General features: G+C 40.3%; 1 protein-coding gene across 1 annotated transcript; it reads left to right on the top strand.

Annotated features, from left to right (window-relative positions):
- Nucleotides 1-1,239: 1,239 nt before the first annotated feature.
- LOC128572363 (zinc finger protein 726-like) lies at nucleotides 1,240-26,102 on the top strand. Its single transcript, XM_053572237.1, has 4 exons — nucleotides 1,240-1,411; nucleotides 18,759-18,885; nucleotides 19,910-19,984; nucleotides 24,531-26,102. Exons 1-4 carry the CDS (start codon nucleotides 1,409-1,411, stop codon nucleotides 26,093-26,095), a joined length of 1,770 nt encoding a protein of 589 aa, XP_053428212.1. The 5' UTR covers nucleotides 1,240-1,408; the 3' UTR covers nucleotides 26,096-26,102.

Genomic DNA, 26,102 nt, shown 5'->3' with positions numbered 1-26,102 from the left:
CAGCTCACAGCAACCTCCAACTCCTGGGCTTAAGCGATTCTCTTGCTCAGCCTCCCGAGTAGCTGGGACTACAGGCGCCCGCCACAACACCTGGCTATTTTTTGGTTGCAGTTTGGCCGGGGCCGGTTTTGAACCCACCACCCTGGTATATGGGGCTGGAGCTCTACCAACTGAGCCACAGGCGCCGCCCCCAGCTGGCTAATTCTAAATACAGCATAGACATAATGTTCATGTGGAATATAAATAGTAAAGTATTTTAAATTTAAAGAGCAAAGAATTCAAATTAAAATTTATATGGTGAATCATTGTACTACTACTGAGAACAAAAAATTTATATGGTGAAGTTTGAAATTTAAATAGTAAAGTACTTTCAATTGCACACGAACTTTATATCCACCCTGCATATACCTTTTCACCAAAAAGAAATATAATTGTTAATATGTTGTTTCCATGAGTGCAAAACATGTATTTTTGTGTGTATTTATAAACACATATGTATGTATATGCAATTAAAATTAATGACAAGATATAATTTATATTCAGGGCTAACTACAAACTGCTCTTCAGGCAGAGTTTGTTTGTTACAGGTAAAGTCTACCTTGTACCTCAGCCCTCCATCCAGGAGGTGTGCACTACACCTGTATGTGGTGCCTGTGAGTTGGGAGCTTAGATACCACCTCCTGCATGATGCCTCCTGCAATGCCTACCCCCTCACTGGAGACTAGAGGTAATTTCACCCTTCTCTGAACTGCTATAGCTTTTGCTTGGAACTCCCAGTGTCCTTCATTCTATCAAGGGACTAAGTTATTGCTGTGCATGTTTTTACCTAGACATGATGATGTATATTGAAAACACCTTCAAAGCGGAGTCTAACTACTAACTTAAACAGTAGGTTCCCAAGCCTAGCACAGACTAAACACTCAGTAAAGAGATTTTCATTACTTTAGTGGAAATTTGTGAAACAGGGCACTCTATGGCAAACACAGTGGTCCTGGAATATCGAGATGAATAAAGTCATGGGCCCTGCCCTTAATCAATAAAACGAAAAGGAAAAAAAGAAAAGATAGAGTGCTATGGTGAAGAAACTGTTAGCTTTCTGGCCTCATTCAGCCTCTTGTTCGATGGCATTGCTGTCACTCAAGGACAGAGAGGTGGGGCCTGAGGCCTTATCCAATCAGAGATGCTTCAATATGAACTGCCCAATCAGATGCACAGTCAGAAAGAAGGAGGTGGCTCCGGGATCCGGAAAAGCAGTTGTCTCTTGCTCGGCGCTGGTCTGGGGTCCTCTCGTCAACTCCTGCAACTTCAGGACCATTCAGATGTCTCTGCAACGTCTTCTGTCACCCTGTGAGCTGCAGGTACTCGTAGGTCTGTGGGGACGACACCCGGACATCCCGGAAGCTGGGAAATGGTGAGTCTAGGAGACTGGGTGTCTTGAGAGGGGGGAGGGGCGTGGTTGGAGCCAGATGTGTCTGTGGCGGGACCGGGCAATTTCACTTCAGTTTTACAGTCTTCAGAGTGAAGTTTGCCACTGGCACCCCTTGGCCCTCAGACCCCTGTGGGCCAAAGGTGGAGTGGGGCAGCCAGCGGGGACTCTTGCTGCAGCCCCTTCCCGGAGCGTTAATTATACCATGGGGCAGAGCTCTATTTGAGCAGCTGTGCCTGCAAAGCCCGGTGTCCCTCCCAGGTGATGACAATGCAAAGGTCCTCAGGAAGAATCCCAACTGGGTGTGGGGGGCTTGTTCACGGGAGGGGCTGTACTCCCTGGGCCCCCAGTCCCTCCATTCTCCTGTTAAACGTAAACTTAGGGCCAGGCGCGGTGGCTCACGGTGTTGGTGAACAGAAAGCGGCTCTGTTACCTGTTGTAGTTAAACACGGAGACAGGGAGATGATTCGTGAAAAGACTTTATTATCGGAAAGGCCAGCAATTCTGAAGAACAGAGTAAATTTTTAAATGTTGTTTTGTCTATGTAACACATTTTAATAATTTATATAGAGGATAATTTCAAAAGTACATTGAAAGTATATTTTACTTATCTGATTAACAACACGCAGGCAAATTAATGACATATAACAATTAAAAAGCAATCACTGACAATCATCAAAACAACATCATTAAACCTGCTATTAATTTGATCTATAGTGCCTCATTACTTCCTTGTTTTTTTTTCAAGGTTATTATTTTCATTCCCTATTTCTAGTTTTGTCTGTTTGACTGACTTACTGCTCCTGTTTTCAACTGCATTCTCAGTTCACGAATAGCTTAAAAAGGTTGTGGGGGTGTCTGTGTCTACCACAGTCTCTACTTTTATTTATTTTATTTCCTTGTCTGTGAAATTGATTTCAAATGGAAATAATTGCTTTGGTTAAATTGACATGAGGGCTGTGCTGTTTGATTTTGTTTTCTGAAATTTGTTAAACAGTACATGAAGAATGGTATACATTGTATTTTGTAACGTTAAGAAGCTTAAAATAGGGTGGCGCCTGTGGCTCAAAGGAGTAGGGCGCCGGCCCCGTATGCCGGAGGTGGCGGGTTCAAACCCAGTCCCGGCCAAAAACTGCAAAAAAAAAAAAAAAAAGAAGCTTAAAATACACCGGCGGCTGCAGCCTCGCAGCCTCGGTGGCTCACCTCTGTACTCTCAGCCCTGTGGGAGGCTGAGGCAGGAGGATAGCTCCAGCTCAGGAGTTCCAAGGTTGTCTGAGAGAGAGACCCAGACTCTTGAAAAAAATGGAAAATCCCAGTGGCCTTGGAGGCTGAGGCAGCAGGATGCTCACAGCGGGAGTCTATGGTTGCAGTGAGCTACGAGGCCATTGCACTCTGCTCAGGTCACAGGGTAGAACTCTGTCTCAACAACAACATAAAAAGAAGCTTATAATAGCTTATAATACATGAGAATAACTATTAAGGTTTGGATTTAGATAATTATGAAAATGTGTTAGGAAGTGTTGGATTTTCTGAGAAATCTTGTTTGTTGTTTTATTTGGACTATATCTTTTATACATTTAACTTGTTTTTAATGCGTTGGGAACTGTTAGATAAATTGAAGCAGTATATATATTTTTTACGTTTTTTATGTCTATGATTGTTTTTGAATAATTAATTAATGGCTGCCTGATTTTTTTAGTATAGCTTCTTGTACTTGTTTTAATTCAATGTTCAGAGCATTTATGGCTTGAGAAGTTGTATTAAGGGCGTTAATGATGGCACAGGACAATGGACTAATTTTCAGATTGAGTTCAATAGCTAGTGTTGATATGACACAAATGGCTAAAGTGATGTATTTAGCAGGGTTAAAAAGGTGTAATTGGCTGTGATAGTTTTCAGGGAGTGTAATATCTTAAGTTACTTTAGACGGGTTGGACTTACAGTTTTGTACCCAGGATAGAGAAGGGGTTAATCTTAGCAAACGAGTTTTCCCTGTGTTGTACCAGGGATATATAGAAAGGCCTGAGTGCCTTATAATAACTATCTTTGGGGTAGCTTAGTGTGTCTATTGGCATAAGGTACAAAGGTGTTAAGTTACATTTAAGTAAGGAATTATTAAGGTTAATGTATCAGAATGGGCACCTTTTAAACTTAATATATTTATGACTGGTAGTTACACTTTTCAGGTGTATAGCAAATAATATCCTTTTTTCCTGACAGTAGTGATTGTTTTATAAATATCTGAGTGTGGGATAATCTTGTGGATAAATGGGAAAAGTATGACATTTCTCATAAGTTCTAGTGGGTGCACATCTCCATTAGACATGAAGTAAATGAGAACTTCTCTCATATAGAACTTCTAGTAAGACAGAAGTCAGACATATATATATTTGAGACAGAGTCTTACTATGTCACCTGTGGTAGGGTGCTCTGGTATCACAGCTCACAGCAAGCTCAAACTCTTGGGCTTAAGCAATTCTCTTTCCTCACCCTCTGGAGTAGCTGGGATTACTGGTGCCTGCCACAACGCCGGGCTATTTTCTTGTTAAACTTGTCATTGTTTAGCTGGCCAGTGTCAGACTCGAATCCATCACCCTCTGTGTTTGTGGCTGGCTCTGTAACCACTGTGCTACAGGTGCCGAACCTATTAGCTAGTTTGAAAATGGCATTATTTTATGGTCTGGTCAGAGTGGTTTTTTAGATCTGTTGTCCATTTGGGGGTTGGTTCTTGTACAAAGCAAACACAGAATATTTATTTTTGATGATCTGGGTGAGATGTGAAGGAGTAGGGAAATTTCACCCCTAAATATGATTCCTTGGTTTAAAAAATATTTTGAATTAAAAGGTTATTCATGATCAGAAAGACTGGCCTCTCCTCTATAAAACCTGAATAAGGAAAGGCTCAGGTTAATTTACAAATCAGTCTGTTTCCAACAGTCTACACTTCCCCCACCCCCAGCAACTACTTGCTACACATCTACTTTCTAGTCCTCCCCCCTCCGGCCCCCACCTGTTTAAAAGTCACTGACCGTCACTGAGACTTGAGACTTTGGGAAATCATTCTTGTGGTTCCCCCCATCTGCATGGTATTTGGAATAAACATTTCTCTTATTAACTATCATAATTGTGAGTTGATCTTTCAGCAAACCAACCTAAGGGAAAAGGGCATATTTTGCCGTGATCCCTACAGTTGCCTGTTCACAACTTATGGTGGAAGGAACACAGTTCAGACTTTTTTGCAGGAATGTGTCTTCTGATGAAGTCATTTAATTACCTGATGTGTTAGACTTCTGGGTAGCATGATCCATCCTTAGCTGTGGATGAGTCAACTTTTTCTTTATCATGGAATTTTTCTTTCTTTTTTTTTTTTTTAAGACAGAGTTTTACTTTATTGCCTGCAGTAGAGTGTCATGCCGTCACAGGTCACAGCAACCTCCAACTCCTGCGCTTAGGCGATTCTCTTGCCTCACCCTCTGGAGTAGCTGGGACTACAGGTGCCTGCCACAGCTCCCGGCTATGTTTTGTTGCAGTCTGGACAGGGCCGGGTTTGAACCAGACACCCTTGGTATATGAGACCAGCACCCTACACACTGAGCCACAGGTGCCCTCTTGTTTGTTTGTTTGTTTTTTTTTAATTTCTTAGAGGTGGGATTGAAATCACATAGGTTTAGAGGGGCATTAAGGGGGTCGTTAGTGTCAGTGTTGCAGCTTGCTTTGCTGTAGCATCCCCTCTGGTTTTATGTTGACACAGGATTGTGTCTTTTCCAGTGTCCTGGACAGTGCATGACTGCCATCTTCCAGCAAAGCAAGACAGCTTCAATAATTGTAAAACTTCTGAACCGTTTTTAATGTCTTTTTTTTTCTGCTGCTAGTAATCTCTTTTTTTATTATTTGGCATTTGCATTATGAAGAATTAGATAAGAAAGTTTGGAGTCCACATAAATGTTTACTGTATTTCTTTTTGATAATTCTAATGTCATGGGTAGGACAATTATTTCAGTTCTGGGGCCAAAGTTCCTGGTGGAAGGGCTTTCCTTTCTGCAGTTACTACCGTATAACTCGTGAAGGAGCTAAGGAAATTTCAACCTAAAATTCCTTGGTATAAAGGGTATTTTTAATTAAAGGCCAGTCATGATCAGAAGGCATTGGAAGAGTCCTTTCCTCTATGTACATAAAACCTGAGTAAGGGCCTGGCGCACTGGCTGACGCCTGTAATCCTAGCACTCTGGGAGGCCAAGGTGGGTGGATTCCTTGAAATCCAGAGTTGGAAACCAGCCTGAGCAATAGCAATACTCTGTCTCTACTAAAAATAGAAAAATTGAGGCAAGAGTATCACTTGAGCCCAAGAGCTGGAGGTTGCTGTGAGCTATGACCTCATAGCACTCTATTCAGGGCAAGAGCTTGAGAGTCTGTCTCAAAAAAACAAAAACAAAAGAAACTCAGTAACCTGATTTGGTAATCAAAGGGGGCTTCAGACTTGCTAATCAACCTAGCCCCAAGGTCGTTTGAAGCACAATATCTGTCTCTCAGGTTAATCTATGAATCAGTCTGTTTTCACCCATGTACACATTCTTCCTAGCAACCACTTAACTGAACCTGTACCTTCCACATTCTACCCCCTCCCTTCCAAAAAGCATCTATGAAGGTCTCTGACCATCACTGAACCTTGGGTGATGATTTTTGTGATTCCCCCCATGGGCATGGGATTTTGGAAATAAGCCTTTCTCTTATTAATCTACTCCTGGGCTTAGGTGATTCTCTTGCCTCAGCTTCCCGAGTACCTGGGAGTATAGGCGGCCGCCACATGCCTGGCTATTTTTTGTTGCAGTTTGGCTGGGGTCGGATTCGAACCCACCACCCTCTGTATATGGGGCTGGCACCCTACTCACTGAGCCACAGGTGCTGCCCAACTAGAAATTTCTTTTTTCTGAAGTAGGGACAAGACATGATAAGGGACATAAACAGTAGATGGTTGTCCCAAGGCAAATTTTTTTGGTTTCTTTCAAACGATCACTTACCACCTCGTAGCTGTAAAGTCTAATGGTTTAGGCAAATATGCGACTGATCTGGGAATAGTGCCAAATTTTTTGTATCAGTAAGCGAAGACCACACCCATATCCTCTGTCTTTCATGCACATATAGACATAAGTTAGGCAGGCCAAGAGTAGAGGCCTTAGGGAGGCTTTAAGTTTCTGCAGGGCTTTGTCGCACCCCTTAGTTTAATACAAGGGTGCATTTTCCTATCTTTTCAAGGCCTCATACAAGAGTTTAAGAAATAAGCCATAATTAGGAATCCATACATGGCAGAAACTTGCCATATCTAGAAATCTCCAAAGCTGTTGTATTGTAGGAAGACGAGGCCCAACAGAGAGAAAAAGCACCCAAACACCATGGTTATAAGAGAAAGGACTTTATTCACTGGCCAGGAGCTTAAGGCATAGAAGAATTCCAGATGGCTGCACTTCCTGACTAGCTTGGTCTTTCCCTTTTTATCTCCAGTCAAAAAGTTCTTACCTGTAGGTACCTTTTTCACTGGCCATTTTGAATCAAGTGGGAGATGCTATTCCAGTCCCGACAGAACTACAGGATTTCACATAAGTAGAAATTTGCAAGTTAAGTTTGTAAATTCCCAAGAACTGAGTCACCATGGAGAGGACCCTGCAGGTGTATCCTGTGGTCTCCTTGAGAAGACCCTTCTTGGGTATCTTCTCTCATTCCCACCTTTTGAGCCTCCAATATATTTTAATTTGGGGTCTCAATATCAGCTTGCTTCTACAGGTGCTGATATTCATTACTTTTCAGCACTTAGATTTTAGGGACTGTGATTTCTCTTGGGTTCTCTACTCAGGTGTACCTGAGTACCATGGTGGTGGGCTAATATACATATGAGTTTTCACTTTCTCCTGTGTGACATCCCTCCCCTCCTTTCCCCAAAGTCCAATTAAGACAAGTCCCTCAAGGAGTTTTGTCAGGCTTCAGCTGTGTCTGACCAGCCAGCTCCCAGTATGGGGCTGGAGCAGGGCATGTTGACTGTCTTTAAAGTTACCTTTACTTCCCAAGGGGCAGTGAAGCTATTCAGCCAGCTGTGATGACTTCAGGTGAGGATTTCTTCTACCTTGGCTGCCATGTGAGAGGTCAGGATGGTGATGTAAAGTCCTTTCTACCTTGGTTTGAGGGCGACCAGGGTCTGATCCTGGATGTAGACTTGGTCCCCTTGATTCTCCAGAGGGAAAGGATGTACGGACACAAAAGACTAAATAGAACATGGTTAATTATCCAAGTGGAGATCTTCCTTGCTACTCTTTCTAGGGTTTTTTGACTATTCAATTCAGTCTTTCCCAGTTCTTTTAGGAGTCCCTGCTGAATTGCTGGACTGATGAATAATGGGATTGATGGAGGCCTCTTGAAACAACATCAGTGGCAAGGCCTGTATCTAATTAAGTTTTGTTCCCTGGCAGAGTTCACCGATTCCTGTTCATATGGTCCTATTCATGCACTTTACCCTGTTCAAGCTTTTAGGCTTACAAGTTTCATATAGTTTCCAGGTGGTACCCAAAGCTTTAGCTGTTATTTGTACTATTTCTGTTGTGAAGGCTAGCTCATTTTCAAATTTAAACAAGAATAGCAACCTAAACCATGGGATGACTTTTCTGGGCAACATTTCTACTACATTAGGAGTTCCTTTTATCCTGGTAAGGAAGGCTTTTACCTATTCCAAGTATGTGCAGACCATCACCAGCAAGTACTTGTTTCCTTTACATCTGGGCATTTCAGTAAAGTCTACCTGAAAGTCCTCGAAGGGCGTTGCTCCATATGACTGGATTCCTGGGGATATTGTCGGTCCTTGGCACTTGTGTTGTACTGGCTGCAGGTGACACAGTGTCGACTGACAGTTTTGGCCAGGGCTGCCAGGTGGGAGATGCAGAGGTACTGGCCCAGCAACTTCACCAGAGACTCCTGTCACCATGGTGGGTCCTAGAAGCTGGGGGACTACTACTCGTCCATCTGGCATCTTTATCCATTCTCCCTTCATTTCCTGGCTCCTTTCCACTGCCAACTATTCCTTTTCTTCCCAGGGGTAGATAGGTGAGACCTGCAGAACCCACAGAATGAGGGGAGCCATTCGAGACACCTGGTACGGATTGGATGCAGCCCTTTTTGCTTCAGTACTGACCCTAGTGTTCCCTTTTAGTGATGGTGGAAGCATCTCGTTGATGTCCACAACAGTGCATCTCTGCTACTTTTGGGGGTTTCCATACTGCCTCTAGCAATTGAAGTATCTCCTGCTGATATGTAATGTCTTTTCCCCCAGAATTTAATAGTCCTTTCTCCTTGTACAATACCTTGTGCATTTGGAGAGTGAGAAAAGCATCCTTGGAGTCTGTGTAGATATTCATGCTTTTTCCTTGACTTAGTTCTAAGGTTCCAGTCAAGGCAATTAACTCAGCCTTTTGAGCTGATATTCCTTGGGGTAAGGGCTTAGCCTCTACAGTCTCTGTTAAGGTAACCACTGCAGACCCAGCCCACTGCTCACCTTGTAACGTCATGTAACTGTCTACATACAGGTCCCAGCCTGCATCTGTCCAAAGCTGGTCATTCAAGTCAGGTCTTCTAGAGTAAACATTATCTATAACTTCCATACAGTTATGCTTAGTATCTCTTCCACTGACTGGAAGGAGTGAGGCTGGGTTCAGGGTGTTATATACTTTCACTGTTATGCATGGATTGCCACATATTAAGCTTTGGTACTTAGTTAATCTTGTATTAGAGAACCAGAAATGTCCCTTTCTGTTCATTAAAGTGACCACAATGGGGGGTACTTTCACTCAGAGATCCTGCTCTAGTGTCAACTTCTCAGCTTCTTGCACAAGGAGAGCAGTAGCGGCTGGAGTCTGTAAGCATGGTGGCCATCCTTTTGCCACTCCATCCCACTGCTTACTGAGGTAAGCTACAGGTCTTGGCCAAGACGCAACCAGGTGGGTTAACATGTTGCAAGAAGACAAGGCCCAATGGAGAGAAAGAGCACCCAAACACCACGTTTATAAGAGGAAGGGCTTTATTCACCAGCCAGGAGCTTACGGCATAGAAGAATTCCAAATGGCTGTGCTCCCTGACTGCCTTGGTCTTTCCCTTTTTATTGACAGTCAAAAAGTTCCACCCCACAGGTACCCTTCTCATTGGCCAGTTTGAATCAAGCAGGAGATGCTATTCCCACCCCTACAGAACTACAGGATTTCACAGAACTTGGAAATTTTCAAGTTTCAGGAAGTTAAGTTTACAAATTCCCAAGAGCTGAGTCACCATGGAGAGGACTCTGCAGGTGTATCCAGGTGGTTTCCTTGAGAAGACCTGTTCTTCTAGACCTCACCCTTCTCGGGTATCCTCTCTCATTCCCCCTTTTTGATATATATATATATATATATATATATATATATATATATTTTTTTTTTTTTTTTTTTTTTATTGGGGATTCACTGAGGGTACAATAAGCCAGGTTACACTGATTACATTTGTTAGGTAAAGTCCCTCTTGCAATCATGTCTTGCCCCCAGAAGGTGTGGCACACACCAAGGCCCCACCCCTTTCTCTCCTTCCCTCTCTCGGCTTTTCCTCCCCCCCCCATGACCTTAATTGTCATTAATTGTCCTCATAACAAAATTGAGTACATAGGATTCCTGCTTCTCCATTCTTGTGATGCTTTACTAAGAATAATGTCTTCCACTTCCATCCAGGTTAATATGAAGGATGTAAAGTCGCCATTTTTTTTAATAGCTGAATAGTATTTCATGGTATGGATACCACAGCTTTTTAATCCATTCCTGGGTTGGTGGGCATTTAGGCTGTTTCCACATTTTGGCTATTGTAAATTGAGCTACAGTAAACAGTCTAGTACAAGTATCCTTATGATAAAAGGATTTTTTTCCTTCTAGGTAGATGCCCAGTAATGGGATTGCAGGATCAAATGGGAGGTCTAGCTTGAGTGCTTTCAGGTTTCTCCATACTTCTTCCAGAAGGGTTGTATTGGTTTACAGTCCCACCAGCAGTGTAGAAGTGTTCCCTTCTCTCCACATCCATGCCAGCATCTGCAGTTTTGAGATTTTGAGATGTGGGCCATTCTCACTGGGGTTAGATGGTATCTCAGGGTGGTTTTGATTTGCATTTCTCTAATATATAGGGATGTTTAATATGTTTGTTAGCCATTCGCCTGTCTTCTTTAGAGAAGTTTCTATTCATGTCTCTTGCCCATTGATATATGGGATTGTTGGCTTTTTTCATGTGGATTAATTTGAGTTCTCTATAGATCCTAGTTATCAAGCTTTTGTCTGATTCAAAATATGCAAATATCCTTTCCCATTGTGTAGGTTGTCTCTTTGCTTTGGTTGTTGTCTCCTCAGTTATACAGAAGCTTTTCAGTTTAATGAAGTCCCATTTGTTCATTTTTGTTGTTGCAATTGCCATGGCAGTCTTCTTCATGAAGTCTTTCCCCAGGCCAATATCTTCCAGTGTTTTTCCTATGCTTTCTTGGAGGATTTTTATTGTTTCATGCCTTAAATTTAAGTCCTTTATCCATCTTGAATCAATTTTTGTGAGTGGGGAAAGGTGTGGGTCCAGTTTCAGTCTTTTACATGTGGATATCCAGTTCTCCTAACACCATTTGTTGAATAGGGAGTCTTTCTCCCAAGGTATGTTGAAGATTGAATATTTGGTTTATTGAAGATGAGGTGGTTGTAAGATGTTAGTTTCATTTCTTGGTTTTCTATTCAATTCCAAATGTCTGTGTCTCTATTTTTGTGCCAGTACCATGCTGTCTTGACCACTATGGATTTGTAGTCCAGACTAAAATCTGGTATGCTGATGCCCCCAGCTTTATTTTTATTACTGAGAACTGCCTTAGCTATACGGGTGTTTTCTGGCTCCATACAAAACGCAGAGTCATTTCTTTCCTAATCTTGAAAGTACGATGTTGGTATTTTGATAGGAATGGCATTGAATATGTAGATTGCTTTGGGAAGTATAGACATTTTAACAATGTTGATTCTTCCATCCATGAGCATGGTGTGTTCTTCCATTTGTTAAAATCCTCTGCTATTTCCTTTCTGAGGATTTCATAATTTTCTTTATAGAGGTCCTTCATCTCCTTTGTTAGGTGTATTCCTAGGTATTTCATTTTCTTTGAAGTTATGGTGAAGGGAGTTGTGTCTGTAATTAGCTGATAATCTTAACTGTTATTGGCATATACAGAGGATACTGACTTGTGGACATTGATTTATATCCTGAAACATTACTGTATTTTTTGATGACTTCTGGGAGTCTTGTGGTTGAGTCTTTGGGGTTCTCTAAGTATAAGATCATGTCGTCAGCAAAGAGGGAGAGTTTGACCTCCTCTGCTCCCATTTGGATTCCCTTTATTTCCTTGTCTTGCCTAATTGTATTGGCTAGAACTTCCAGCACTATGTTGAATAGTATAGGTGACAAAGGACAACCTTGTCTGGTTCCACTTTTAAGAGGAAAAGCTTTCAGTTTTACTCCATTCAGTAAAATATTAGCTGTGGGTTTGTGATAGACAGCTTCAATCAGTTTTAGAAATGTGCCACCTATGCCTATACTCTTCAGTGTTCTAATTAGAAAAGGATGCTGGATTTCATCAAATGCTTTTTCTGCATCTATTGAGAGGATCATATGATCTTTATTTTTTTTCTCTGTTAATATGGTGGATAATGTTTATGGACTTGTGCGTGTTAAACCAGCCTTGCATTCCTGGGATGAAACCTATTTGATCATGATGTATGACTTTTTTGATGATAAGCTGTAATCTATTGGCTAGGATTTTGTTGAGAATTTTTGCATCTATATTCATGAGTGAGATTGGTCTGAAATTCTCCTTTTTGGTTGGGTCTTTTCCTGGTTTGGGTATCAGGGTGATGTTTGCTTCATAGAATGTGTTGGGGAAGATTCCTTCTTCCTCAATTTTTTGGAATAATTTCTGCAGTATAGGAATAAGCTCTTCCTTGAAGGTTTGATGGAATTCTGGTGTGAAGCCATCTGGATCAGGGCATTTTTTCGTTGGAAGATTTTTTATTGTTTCTTTAATCTCAGTGCTTGAAATTGGTCTGTTCAGGAGCTCTATTTCTTCCTGGCTAAGTCTAGGGAGAGGGTGTGATTCCAAATACTGATCCATTTCCTTCACATTGTCAAATTTCTGGGCATAAAGTTTCTGGTAGAATTCAGAGATGATCTCTTGTATCTCTGTGGGATCAGTTGTTATTTCCCCTTTATCATTTCTGATTGAGGTTACTAGAGATTGTTCTTTTCTATTTCTCGTTAGTCTGGCCAGTGGTTTATCTATTTAATTTATTTAAAAAAAAAAAACTCCTTGTTTCATTAATTTTCTGAATGATTCTTTTGTTTTCAATTTCATTGATCTCTGATTTGATTTTGGAGATTTCTTTTCTTCTACTGTATTGAGGTTTAGATTGTTCTCCTTTTTCCAATTCCATAAGATGGCTTGTGAGTTTGTTGATGCGCTCTCTTTCTGTTTTTCGAATGTAGGCATCTAAAGCCATAAATTTTCCTCTCAAAACTGCTTTTGCAGTATCCCACAGGGTTTGGTAGCTTGTGTCTTCATTGTTATGCTCAAGGAAGTTAATGATTTCCTGTTTTATTTCTTCCTGCCCCCATCTGTTATTCAACAGAAGATTGCTTAGTTTCCATGTCTTTGTATTTGGTCGAACATTTTTGTTAGAGTTGAGTTCCACCCTTAGTGCCTTATGGTCTGAGAAGATACAAGGTAAAATTTCAGTTCTTTTGATTCTGTTGATATTTGTTTTGTGTCCCAGGGTATGATCAATTTTGGAGAATTTTCCATGGGGTGATGAGAATAATGTGTATTCTTTATCTTTGCGATGGAGTGTTCTATATGCGTCTATCAAGCACAGTTGTTCTAGGGTCTCATTTAAATCTCTTATATCTTTGTTTAATTTCTGTTTAGACGATCTGTCCAGCTCTGTAAGAGGAGTGTTTAATTCCCCTATTATTATGGTATTACTGGATATCATATTGCTCAGACTGAGTAAGGTCTGTTTCAAGAATGTGGGAGCATTTACATTAGGTGCATAAATATTTAGAATCGAAACTTCTTCTTGTTGTATTTTTCCCTTGACCAATATAAAGTGACCATCTTTGCCTTTTTTGACTTTAGTTGCTTTAAATCCACATGTATCTGAAAATAAGATTGCAGCTCCTCTTTTCTTCTGAATTCCATTTGCCTGAAATATTTTCTTTCAACCCTTGACTCAGAGCTTTAATTTGTCTTTTGAAGCCAGGTGTGTTTCTTGCAGACAGGAAATGGATGGCTTGTGTTTTTTAATCCAGTCAGCCAATCTATGTCTCTTCAGTGGGGAATTCAATCCATTAACATTTATTGAGATCATTGATAAGATGAATAGAACACTACCACACTTATTTTGTGAAAGTCCATTGCTTAGTTTTATTTTTTGCATCAGTGTGGAGGTTAGTTTCTATCCTTTAATTTCTGAGTTTTTACTTTGTTGCTGATCCATTGTGATGGTCAGTGTGTACAACAGGTTGAAGTATTTCCTGCATAGCTGGTCTTGTTGTGGCGAATTTCCTCAGTGTTTACATATCTGTAAATGATTTGATTTCTCCATCAATTTTAAAGCTTAGTTTAGCAGGTACAAAATTCTGGGCTGGAAATTGTTCTGTTTAAGTAGATTAAAGTTAGATGACCATTGTGTTCTTGCTTGGAAAGTTTCATTAGAGAAGTCTGCAGTCACTCTGATGGATTTGCCCCTGTAGGTTAACTGGTGCTTACTTCTCGCAGCTTGCAGAATCTTTTGTTATGTCTTGACTTTGGACAGGTTCATCACAATATGTCTTGGAGAAGCTTGGTTAGAGTTGAGGCAACCTGGGGTCTGATATCCCTCTGAAAGTAGTGTGTCATAATCTTTGGTGATATTTGGGGAATTTTCATTTATAACATTCTCTAGTATGGCTTCCATTCCTCTGGGGCATTCTTCTTCTCCTTCTGGGATTCCTATAACTCGTATGTTGTAACGCTTCATAAGGTCTCATAATTCTGACAGTGAACGTTCTGCTTGCTCTCTCTTCTTTTCTGCCTCTTTTACTATCTGAGTTATCTCAAGAACTTTGTCTTCTACCTCTGAAATTCTTTCTTCTGCATGGTCTAACCTGTTAGGATACTTTCCATTGCATATTTAAGTTCCCTAATTGACTGCTTCAGTTCCTTCAGGTCTGCTATATCCTTTCTATATTCTTCATATCGCTCATCTCTTATTTGTTTCTGTTTTTGGATATCCTTTTTGGTTATTTTCCACTTTATTGGCAGTTTCCTTCATTGTTTCCATCATTCCCTTCATTGTTTTCATCATGTGTATTCTAAATTCCCTTTCTGTCATTCCTAACATTTCTTTATTGGTAGAATATTCAGCAGTAGCTACGTCATGGTCCCTTGGAGGGGTTGTTCTGGACTGGTTCTTCATTTTGCTTTGAGTTTTCTGCTGATTATTCCTCATGAGTGATTTCTTTTATCTGTTTTCTTGCCCTAATTTTCCTTTCATTTCCTCTTGCTCTTTAAGTTCCTGTGCCTGTGGACTAAGGTTTCAGTGAGCCCTTTTGGTGTAGGACCAGAAGGATAAGAAGGTTAAAAGCAAGAAGGGATGAAGGAAAGAATGAAAAGAAAATAGAAAAAGGAGAGGGAGTGGGTAAAAAGAATATTGACAGAAAGAAGAGAGGCACGGAAAGAGGGAGACAGAGCAATTTAGGTGTACAGTAGGGTAATTTGAGACAACCTTAAAAAACCCCAACCTCTGGGGGTGCCCGGTTGGGTGGTTTCCTTGATGTCAGCAACTCTTTGCCAACCTGATCAGACACAGTACCCCACCTCCACTAAGTAGAGAGGAAAGACAAAAATACTATAAATCAAACCAAAACAAGCAAACAGAAAACTTTACAGGATAAAATTGGGTGAAAAACCAAATAATAGGAGTAGAAACACTGGCAAAAATGAAGTTCTAGTTATTGAAAAAGGCTGCAGTGGGAAATTTTATTTATACTAGCAAACTGGAGGAAGAAAAAAATCTGTATGGAAAAGGTTGAAATTAAAAAACAAAACGACATCAAAATAAACACAAAACAAAACAAAAAAAAGCAACCAAAAACAAAGCAGTATATATATCTTGTTGAATATTGTCTGGGCAACAGGTGGTCTTCTGGGGTATGAGATGTTAATTACAATGCTGATATGACTGGAGGCCTCTGCTGTTTTCTCAAACCCCACAGGGTAAACACCCTAAGTCTCTCTTTAGCCCCCTTAAAAGGCACTTTAAGCTTCTAAGCTTGCTATGCAGAAGCTTTCCCAGGAAAGTGCTTGTTGCTGGATCACTGCTGAAGTGGCTATCCACTTACCCAGTGTGCCAAAACCGGACTCACTCTGTCCCTGAGGGTTAGGGCTATAAGACAGCTCAGACCCTGCCTTTAGGCTGCTCAGTCATTAGGTTACCAGGTACCACCCAATCCTTGCTCTGCAACCCCTAGGGCGGACCTTATTGGGGCAGTTCTCTCACAGTGGTTCCCTGTGGCCCACAGCCAAACACTATTAGCTCTGTCTGTCTGGCTCAGCGGCTCAGTCTGGCATCCAGACAACGCCCAAAGTTCTCCACACTCCTGCTCAAGCTCTCCCCAAGGCAGTTCAACTGAGTGCCAAGTCCAAAAACACCAAAACAGTTCACAGGTAAGTCCTTTCTGGTTTGCAGTCTCACTGCTACTGCACTTAAAGCTGTCGGCAGGATTAGACTGATTGAAAACACGCAATTACTTGTCAGTTTTCCACTGTTTTTGTCCTCCTCTTGGGGTCCAGAAGTCTCTCGCTGACTCCCTGTATCCTCAAAGGGATGATTATAGGCAGATCCCACCAGCCAGAGATGCCTGGAGTCTTATCTCCCCAGACTCACGGTGCCCAGATGCAAGGAAGCTGTTACTTGGCCGCTATGTTGCTCTCCACACCCAAGACTCCAATATATTTTAATTTGGGGTCTCAATATCAGCTTGTTTCTGCAGGTGCCAATATTAATTATTTTTCAGCACTGAAGTTTTAGGGACTGTGCCTCTTCTTGGGTTCTCTACTCAGGCTTTAATAGTACCATGGTGGTGGGCTCATACACATACCAGTTTTAACTTTTTCCAGTGACATTTCCCCCCTTTTCCCAAAGTTCAAAGTCCAATTAAGACAAGTCACTCGAGGAGTTTCCTCAGGCTTCAGCATTGCATTGACCAGCCAAGTCCCAGTATGTGGCTGGAGCAAGGCATGTTGATTGTCTTAAAAGTTACCTTTACTTTCCATGGGGCAGTGAAGCCCTATTCAGCCATCTGTGATGACTCCAGGTGAGGATTCTTTCCACCTTCACTGCTGTGCATGTGGTCAGAATGATGGTGTAAAGTCCTTTCTACCTTGGTTTCATGTCTCTACAAAAAAAAAAAAAAAAAAAGAAGAGGAAATGTCCCTTCTATACTGATTTTCTTAAGTGTTCTGATCATGAAGAGATACTGTATATTATCAAAAGCTTTTTCTGCATCAATTGAGAGAATGATATGGTCTTTGTTTTTTAATTTGTTTATGTGCTGAATTATACTTATAGATTTACAGATATTGAACCAGCCTTGAGACCCCGGGATAAAACCAACTTGTTCATGATGTATATGTGTTGCTGGATTCTGTTTGTTAGGATCTTGTTGAATATTTTTGCATCTATATTCATTAGTGATATTGGTCTATAATTTTCTTTTCTTGTTGGGTTTTTTTCTGGTTTTGGGATCAGGGTGATGTTTGCTTCATAGAACGTGTTGGGTAGTCTTCCTTCTTTTTCTACATTTTGGAACAGGTTGAGTAATATAGGTACTAATTCCTCTTTAAAGATTTGGTAAAATTCTGACGTGAAGCCATCTGGTCCCAGGCTTTTCTTTTTAGGGAGGTTTTGTATGGTTGATGTTATTTCAGAACTTGATATGAGCCTGTTCAACATTTCCACTTGATTCTGGCTAAGTCTTGGAAGGTGAGGTGCTTCCAAGTATTGGTCAGTTTCCTTCAGATTTTAATATTTCAGAGAATAAAGTTTCTCGTAATATTCATTAAGGATTTTTCGAATTTCTTAGGAGTCTTTTGTTATTTTGTCTTTGTCGTTTCTGATTGATGAGATTAGAGATTTTACTCTTTTTTTTCTGATTAGGTTAGCCAAAGGTTTGTGTATTTTAAGGATCTCCAGTTCTTTATTGCACACGTTTAAACTTTAGAGGTATCATTTAACTCACCATGACTCTTTTTTTTTTTGGAGACAGAGTCTCAGTATATCACCCTCTATAGTGTGCAGTAGCATCACAGCTCACAGCAACCTCAAACAGTTCTGCTCAAGTGATTCTCTTGCCTCAGTCTCCCAAGTAGCTGAGACTGCAGGTACTTGCCACAATGACTGGCTATTTTTTGTTGCAGTTATCTTTGTTGTTTAGTTGGCCTGGGCCTGGTTCGAACCCACCAGCCTCAGTGTATTTAGCTGGCACCGTAACCACTGTGCTATGGTCGAGTCTCAGCTATTTTTCTTGTAGTTGTCATTGTTGTTTGGCAGACCTGGGCCAGGTTCGAACCCTCCAGCCCCAGTGTATGTGGCTGACGCCCTAGCCGCTAAGCTACAGGTGCCAGGCCTCACCATGACATTTTCATATGAAAAACATGCACAACTTATACTGTATGAGGTAAATAAGGCACAAAAGTATACATGGCAGTATTGGTGGCCTTTCATTTCTATTGTGTCAACCAAAAAAATTGTAGTGTGTCCACTGGTTTGGTGGGTGTTATGCTGTCCCCTTTCCTCCGTGTTAGATAACACAGGAGGGAATATGTCTCTTCTATACTTACCTTATTAGGTAATTCCAGTCTTTCATATAAGTTGGAATAAGTTCTCTTCACTTTTTTTTTTTTTTTTTTTGTACAGACAGAGTCTCACTTTATGGCCCTCGGTAGAGTGCCGTGGCCTCACACAGCTCACAGCAACCTCCAACTCCTGGGCTTAAGTGATTCTCTTGCCTCAGCCTCCCGAGCAGCTGGGACTACAGGCGCCCGCCACAATGCCCGGCTATTTTTTGGTTGCAGTTTGGCCGGGGCCGGGTTTGAACCCACCACCCTCAGCATATGGGGCCGGCGCCCTACCGACTGAGCCACAGGCGCCGCCCCTCTCTTCACTCATTTAACTAAAATGAAAGTCAATCTCCCTCTGGCTTCTTGGTAAATATCTTTGTTTTTCAGGAACTGTTGACATTCAAGGATGTGTCTATAGAGTTCTCTATGGATGAGTGGGCCTGCCTGGACACTACTCAGCAGACTTTGTATCGGGACGTCATGTTGGAGAACTATAGACACCTGGTCTTCCTAGGTGAGGATAACTGAAATACACAGTTCCTGGTCTACAGTACGCAATTCATATTCTCTCTTTGTAGAAGGTTTTTATTGTGTTTCTTCTTTGGCTGCATGAGTATCAGTTTCTTGGTGTTTTTTTTTTTTTTTTTCAGTTTTGGCCTGGGCCTGGTTTGAACCTGCCACACTTGGTATATGGGGCCATCATCCTACTCCTTGAGCCATAGGCACGGCTCCAGTTTCTTGTTTTTTTTTTTTGAGACAGATTCTCAATCTGTCACCCTGGGTAGAGTGCTGTGGCATTACAGCTCATAGCCACCTCCAACTCCTGGGCTCAAGCTATTCTCCTGACTCTGCCTCCCAAGTAGCTGGGACTACAGGCACCCACTACAACGCCTGGCTATGTTTTGGTTGCAGCCATCATTGTTGTTTGGCAGCCCAGGGCTGGATTCGAACCTGCCAGCTCAGGTGTTATGTGGCTGGTGCCTTAGCCACTTGAGCCACAGGCACCAAGCCCAGTTTCTTGTTTTTAAGGAAGATTTAGGTATATCATGGTATAGAAAAGAAAATATCGAAGATGACTTGTAGTGACATTATTTTACCCTTTTTCTGGCTGATTTATATTCTTCACTAGATTAATGGTAATTTCAGAAATTGAGTGGCATACATTGTTACCCACACATTTAAGTCTGATTTCTAGCACCAAATTTTTCTTCAGTAGTAGTACTAGGTGGTGGAGGTAAAAATCCTCCAACTTTAAATACTTTTTAAAGATTCTAAAATTTCTGTAAGGAATGTGTATTTGGTGATTATTCTTTCAGAATGTTCTAAAGTGTTCTTTTTTTTTTTTTTTTATTGTTGGGGATTCACTGAGGATACAATAAGCCAGGTTACACTGATTGCAATTGTTAGGTAAAGTCCCTCTTGCAATCATGTCTTGCCCCCATAATCTAAAGTGTTCTTTTCTGTACTTTGGCAAGGTAATAGATGACCACTTGAAGAATTTCAACAAGAGTCATATTCCTTTTTTCTGATAAAAACAGGTCTTACTCTCTCTAAGCCCAACCTCATCACCTGTCTGGAGCAAAGCAAAGAACCCTGGAAGGTGAAACCCCCAGGTAGGTTGGAGTGAATGCAGAAGATATGCAGTGTCAGAAGTCCAAAGTTCAAGGAGGAAACCACACTATATAATATGATTAGGGAAGTTCAGATTAATTGGAAATGATTTCTCAGAATCCTGGTTTTCTTTCTCTTGTTCTTACATAAGGGCACTTCTATACTGGTTTTTATAACCTGTCACCCTGGGTGTATGTGGCTGGCACCCTACTCAGTGAGCCATAGGCACGGCCTATTTTATTTTATTTTTGAGACAGCGTCTCATTTTGTCACCTTTTGTATTTTGCTGTGGCATCACAGCTCACAGCAACTTCAGTTTCTTGGGTTCAAGCAGTCCTCTTCCTCAGCCTCCCTAGTAGCTGAGACTGGGCGCCCATCACAACACCTGGCTATTTTTAGAGACAGGGTCTCACTCTTGCTTAGGCTGGTCTTGAACTCCTGAGTTCACACAATCCACCAGATTCAGCCTTCTAGAGTGGTAGGATTAGAAGCATGTACCACTGTGCCTGGCCTTTTATTATTTTATATAATTTTATTCAAATGTATCTGTTTTGGGGAAGAACCTGTATTATTTCATTTATCATAATGTGAAGATTTATCTTTATTAGAGATGTTAGAAGATTTCCTGATTGTTTGAAGCTGAGTAATAGTCTCGGCACCTAGCTCAAATGGCTAGGGTGCCAGCCACATATACCTGAGCTAGTGGGTTCAAATCCAGCCCAGGTCCACCAAACAACAATGACGACTGCAACCAAAAAAATAGCTGGGCTTTGTTGGTAGGCACCTGTAATCCCAGCTACTTGGGAGGCAGAGGCAGGGGAATCACTTGAGCCCAGGAGTTGGAGATTGCTGTGAGCTGTGATGTCACGGCACTCTACCCAGGATGACAGTTTGAGGCTCTGTCTCAAAAAAAAAAAGAATCTGGGTAATACTCTATTATTTATATATACTAAATTCTATTTCCCCATTTATATTTTGAGGCAGATATGGATTTCTTTCACCTAATGAATTATGTGAATATTGCTGCAATAAATATGTGTGCAAATAGCTCTTCATTTGACTGTGTACATGAGGGTTGTAAATCTGTCCTACATTTTGTTTCATTATGTATTTTATATATATATACAAAACAATAAAAAGTAATTATATGCTTCTAACAAATAAGCCCTTATAATTTTTTTCTTTCTAAGCCCTTATATTATTATTTTGTATTCTTTACCTTTCCTGGAAATTTTGACTTAAAGTATATTTTATGGAATAAAACAGGTTTTGCCTCAAAATATATTGTGCCCTGGCTGGGTACAGGGGCATATGTCTATACTGACAGCAATCTGGGAGGCTGAGATGAGAGGATGTCTTAAACTAAGGAGTTGGAGACCTGCCTGAGTAAGCAACACCCCATCTCTACTAAAAATAGAAGATAAAGTTAGCTATCATTACAGATACCATTAGTCCCTGCTTCTCAGAAGGCTGATTCAGGAAGATTGCTTGAACCCAGGATTTTCAGGTTGCTTTGAGCTAGTCTGATACCATGATACTGTAGCCTGGGCAACAGGGTGAGACTCTGTCTCAACACATGTGTATATACACATACAGATGCACACACACATATGTACATATACATATCTTATTATTATAATCTCTGCTGCTCTGTTTTGATGAATATTTCAATTAAATATCTTTCTGGTCCTGCAATTTTTTTCCTTTTGAAACAAAGTCTCACTATGTTGCCCTCAGTAGAGTGCTGTGACATCACAGTTCACAGCAACCTCAAACTCTTGGGCTTAAGCGATTCTCTGGCCTTAGCTTCCCAATTAGTTGGGACTACAGGCGCCTGCCATAGCTCCTGGCTATTTTTTTGTGGTAGTTGTCATTGTTGTTTGGCAGGCCCTGGGCCAGGTTTGAACCCACCAGCCCCGTGTATGTGACCGTCTCCCTAGCCGCTGAGCTATATAGGCTCTGAGCCTCTGTCCTGCAATTTTTTATTCTATTTTTATCATTACATGTAAGATGAGTATCATTTAGATACTATATAGATGGATCTTGATTTTTTTTTCATTTTTTGAATCCGTATCTTTATTTAGTGTCTGTTATTTGATTGTGACGTTTAGTCCATGAGTATTTACATAATTTCTGAAAGAACTTACTGTTGACAACTTATTAACTGTTTTCTTTTATTCTTGCATGTTTTCCCCCTTTTGTTTTCATTTGTGTCTCATTAATTTGTGCTGTAACACAGTTTGCTTTTTTTATTATTTGAGTGTGTGATTATTCGTATTTTTATTGTAGTTACCATGACAATTACACATTTTCAAAATATGTTTTAAACTGGTAACAACAGTTAATAGTTTTTATTTTTAAATGTTTTTTTTACATTTGTACTGAAATATTTTATTGACCTTAGCAATTACATCTTCTTATATTGTACATGTAGACCCATTAGCAGAGTTTTAGTGCTACTTTTTTGTTTTTGTCTTTGAACTCTCAGATATGATTTGTTTCGTGCACCATCATTTTAACAATACGGAATTTCACGGAGGTGTACTTAGTTATCTTTCCCAGAGTTATTTGTTTTTATATCATTTAGTATTGTTGTCTAGCATCATTTCATTGTCAATGAAAGGGCCTTCCTTTGACATTTCTTATGTGGCAGCTTTAAGCATCTGTTTATAATGATAAATATTTATTTTTTCTTCCTTTAGAATGGCAGTTTTGCCGAATATCATAAATGTGCTTTGAAGTTTTTGTTCTTTCAGCATTTTGACTATATCACCCAACTTCTTTTTGACATGGAAGGTTTGTGTTGATTACTCCACTAGTAATTTCACAGCAGCATGCTTAGAGATGACACGTCTATGTTTTCTTGCTTCTTTCAAGATTCTCTTCTTGTGTGTGACTTTCAATGCTTGATCTTCATCTGTGTTGTTATGGGACAGTTTGTTTCTCCTTGCTAGAGTATGGTGAGCTTCGTGATATTTTATATCTTTTTTTCTTACATTTGAGACTTGTTGGTCATTTTCATTGTGTTCTTCAACTTCAGAATTTCTTTTTATTTATGCTTTTATTTCCTTTGATATCTTCATTTTTGTCATGTTAATTAGTTGTCTGTATCATTTCCATTTGACCCATTTAGCATTATTCAGATAATGTTAAGGTAATTTTGACATCTTTATATTTTATGGTTGATTCCGGATTATTTCTTTTCTTTCTTTGAGTTATATCACCCTAAAATTTTGTACATGTTAGAGTCTTTCACTGATTTTTGAGGATGAGAAAAGCCACCTTTCACAAACTTTGTGATACGGTTTTATCCTGCAAGATTCTGACACACGTTGTACTAAGACAGCAAGGACCATTACTTTCTGACAGGGTTCTGCCTGTGGAAGTGTGTGGTTATTTTTCAGTGGAAACATTTTTCTACATTTCCTCTTAAGAGTTTATGATCACTTGCTAAACCTAAATCTGTCTGTTGTCTTGGAGTCTCTCTGCTGCTGTAACAGCATGTTACCTTTGGTTTCAGCACCTCCAGTTACTCTTATAGACTATAGCACCACTCTTTTCAGCACCCTTGATCATGGGAGACAGCAATTTTTCTCCGGAAGGGCCCTGCAAACAAGAAGGATTAACACTGGCGTCACTCTTTTTCTTTTGAGGATAAAGCTGGGATTTGGGAGTTTACTTCCATTTTCACCATGCTCTATTATGATGGGGTGGAGTATAAAGTCTGTGGTGGGTAAATATGACAAACTTCTTTCTATTCTCTTTGTCTCTTTTTGTTATTATTTGTATATATATAAATATAATATATATTTATACACTTTTTTTTTTTTTTTAGAGACAGAGTCTTATTTCATCCGCCTCAGTAGGGTACTGTGGTGTTACAGCTCTCAGCAACCTCCAACTCCTAGGCTTAGGTGATTCTCTTGCCTCAGTCTCCCAAGTAGCTGGGACTACAGGTGCCCACCACAACACCCGGCTATGTTAATATTTACTATCTTTTTCATTTTTATACTTTATATTATGTATGTGTACACACACAAATTTATTCATTTATTTATTTATTTATTTATTTATTTGGAACTGAGTTTCTGTCACACTAGGTGGAGTGCTATGTTGTCATCACTCACAGCACACTCAATATTCTGGGCTCAAGAGTTCTCGCCTCAGCCTCATGAATTGCTGGGATTACAGGCATGTGCCACCATGCCTGACTACTATTTATGGGAGAAATGGGGTCCACTCTTGCTCAGGTTGATCTTGAAAACCTGGGCTCTATTGATCCATTCAGCTCAGTCTCCCAGAGTTTTAGGATTACAAACATGAACCAATGCACCCAGGCTCTGTGTTGTCTCTACAACTTCTGTTCACCTGCTGTACTCTAAGTTCCTACATGCAATATTTATTTACTTTTAAGATAATTCATGCCTGTGTACTGTATTATGCCGTCTTCCTAATGTTCTTGGCAAGATTTTGCAGATAAAATGTGTATTCACTCAATTGAGATAAAAAGTCAGTGGCTAAAATTGCTATTGTTTAAATTTATTTCAGCCATATCTAATCATCCTGAGCAAGACCATTTGCAAGATCTGGACACAAATATTTTATTCCCAGATATAATCCTGAGGAGATATCAAAGCTGTGCCCCAGACAATTTAAACTTAACAAAAGACTGGGCAAGTGTGTCTGAGTGTAAGCAGCAGAAAGTATGTGACAGTGGACGTGACCAATGTTTAATGTCTACCCATACCAAAATCTTCCAATGTTGTAAATGTTTGAAAGCCTTCACACAATTGTCAAATCTAAGTAGACATAAGACGATATATAGCATAGAGAAAACGCTTCACTGTATAAAGTATGGGAAAGCCTCTAACCCATGCTCACATGTTACTAAACATGAGATAACTCATATTGGAGGAAAACGGTACAAATGTAAAGAAGGTAGCAAAGTCTTCAGATCTTGCTCAAGCCTGTCTAAGCATAAGAGACATCATACTGGAGAGAAACTGTATAAGAGTGAAAATGAGGGCAAATATCTTAGCTGCAGATCAAAATATCGTAACCCTAAGAGTATTGATAGTGGAGTAAAACCCTACAACTATGAAGACTGTGACAAACTTACCAAGCAATACATACACCTTTCTAGACATAAAAGAATTCAGTCTGGAGAGAATCCCTGCAAATGTCAAGAATGTGGAAAAGGCTTTAACAGTTCTTTAACCCCTTCTGGATATCAAAGAATTCATTCTGGAGAGAAACATTACAAATGTCAAGAATGTGGCAAAGCCTTTAACTGGCACTCACAGCTTTCTAGACATCAAAGAATTCATTCTGGAGAGAAACCCTACAAGTGTCAACAATGTGTGAAAGCATTTAACCGGTACTCAAACCTTTCTAGACATCAAAGAATTCATTCTGGAGAGAAACCCTATAAATGTCAACAATGTGGCAAAGCCTTTAGGTGGTACTCAACCCTGTCTGTACATGAAAGAATTCATTCTGGAAAGAAACTCTTCAAATGTCAAGAATGTGGCAAAGCCTTTTACCGTAACTCAGACCTTTTTGTGCATCAAAGAATTCATTCTGGAGAGAAACCCTACAAATGTCAAGAATGTGGCAAAGCCTTTAATCAGAATTCAGCCCTTACTAAACATCAAAGAATTCATTCTGGAGAGAAACCCTATAAATGTCAACAATGTGGCAAAGCCTTTAATCAGAATTCAGCCCTTACTAAACATCAAAGAATTCATTCTGGAGAGAAACCCTATAAATGTCAACAATGTGGCAAAGCCTTTAGGTGGTACTCAACCCTGTCTGTACATCAAAGAATTCATTCTGGAAAGAAACCCTACAAATGTCAAGAATGTGGCAAAGCCTTTAACCGGTACTCATACCTTTCTAGACATCAAAGAATTCATTCTGGAGAGAAACCCTTCAAATGTCAAGAATGTGGCAAAGCCTTTCACCATAACTCAGACCTTTCTGTACATCAAAGAATTCATTCTGGAGAGAAAGCCTACAAATGTCAAGAATGTGGCAAAGCCTTTAACTGGCACTCAAACCTTTCTAGACATCAAAGAATTCATTCTGGAAACAAACCCTTCAAATGTCAATAATGTGGCA

This window comes from Nycticebus coucang, chromosome 20, assembly GCF_027406575.1.
Source record: "Nycticebus coucang isolate mNycCou1 chromosome 20, mNycCou1.pri, whole genome shotgun sequence".
NCBI lineage: Eukaryota > Metazoa > Chordata > Mammalia > Primates > Lorisidae > Nycticebus > Nycticebus coucang.
The sequence above is the reverse complement of the archived record's forward strand: the minus strand, read 5'-3'. Positions and strand labels throughout refer to the sequence as shown.

Excerpts from the sequence above, each read along its gene's own strand:
- LOC128572363 (XM_053572237.1), top strand. Across the intron at positions 18,886-19,909 it reads TAGACACCTGGTCTTCCTAG|GTCTTACTCTCTCTAAGCCC; the intron begins GTGAGGATAACT and ends TGATAAAAACAG. Across the intron at positions 19,985-24,530 it reads CTGGAAGGTGAAACCCCCAG|CCATATCTAATCATCCTGAG; the intron begins GTAGGTTGGAGT and ends AATTTATTTCAG.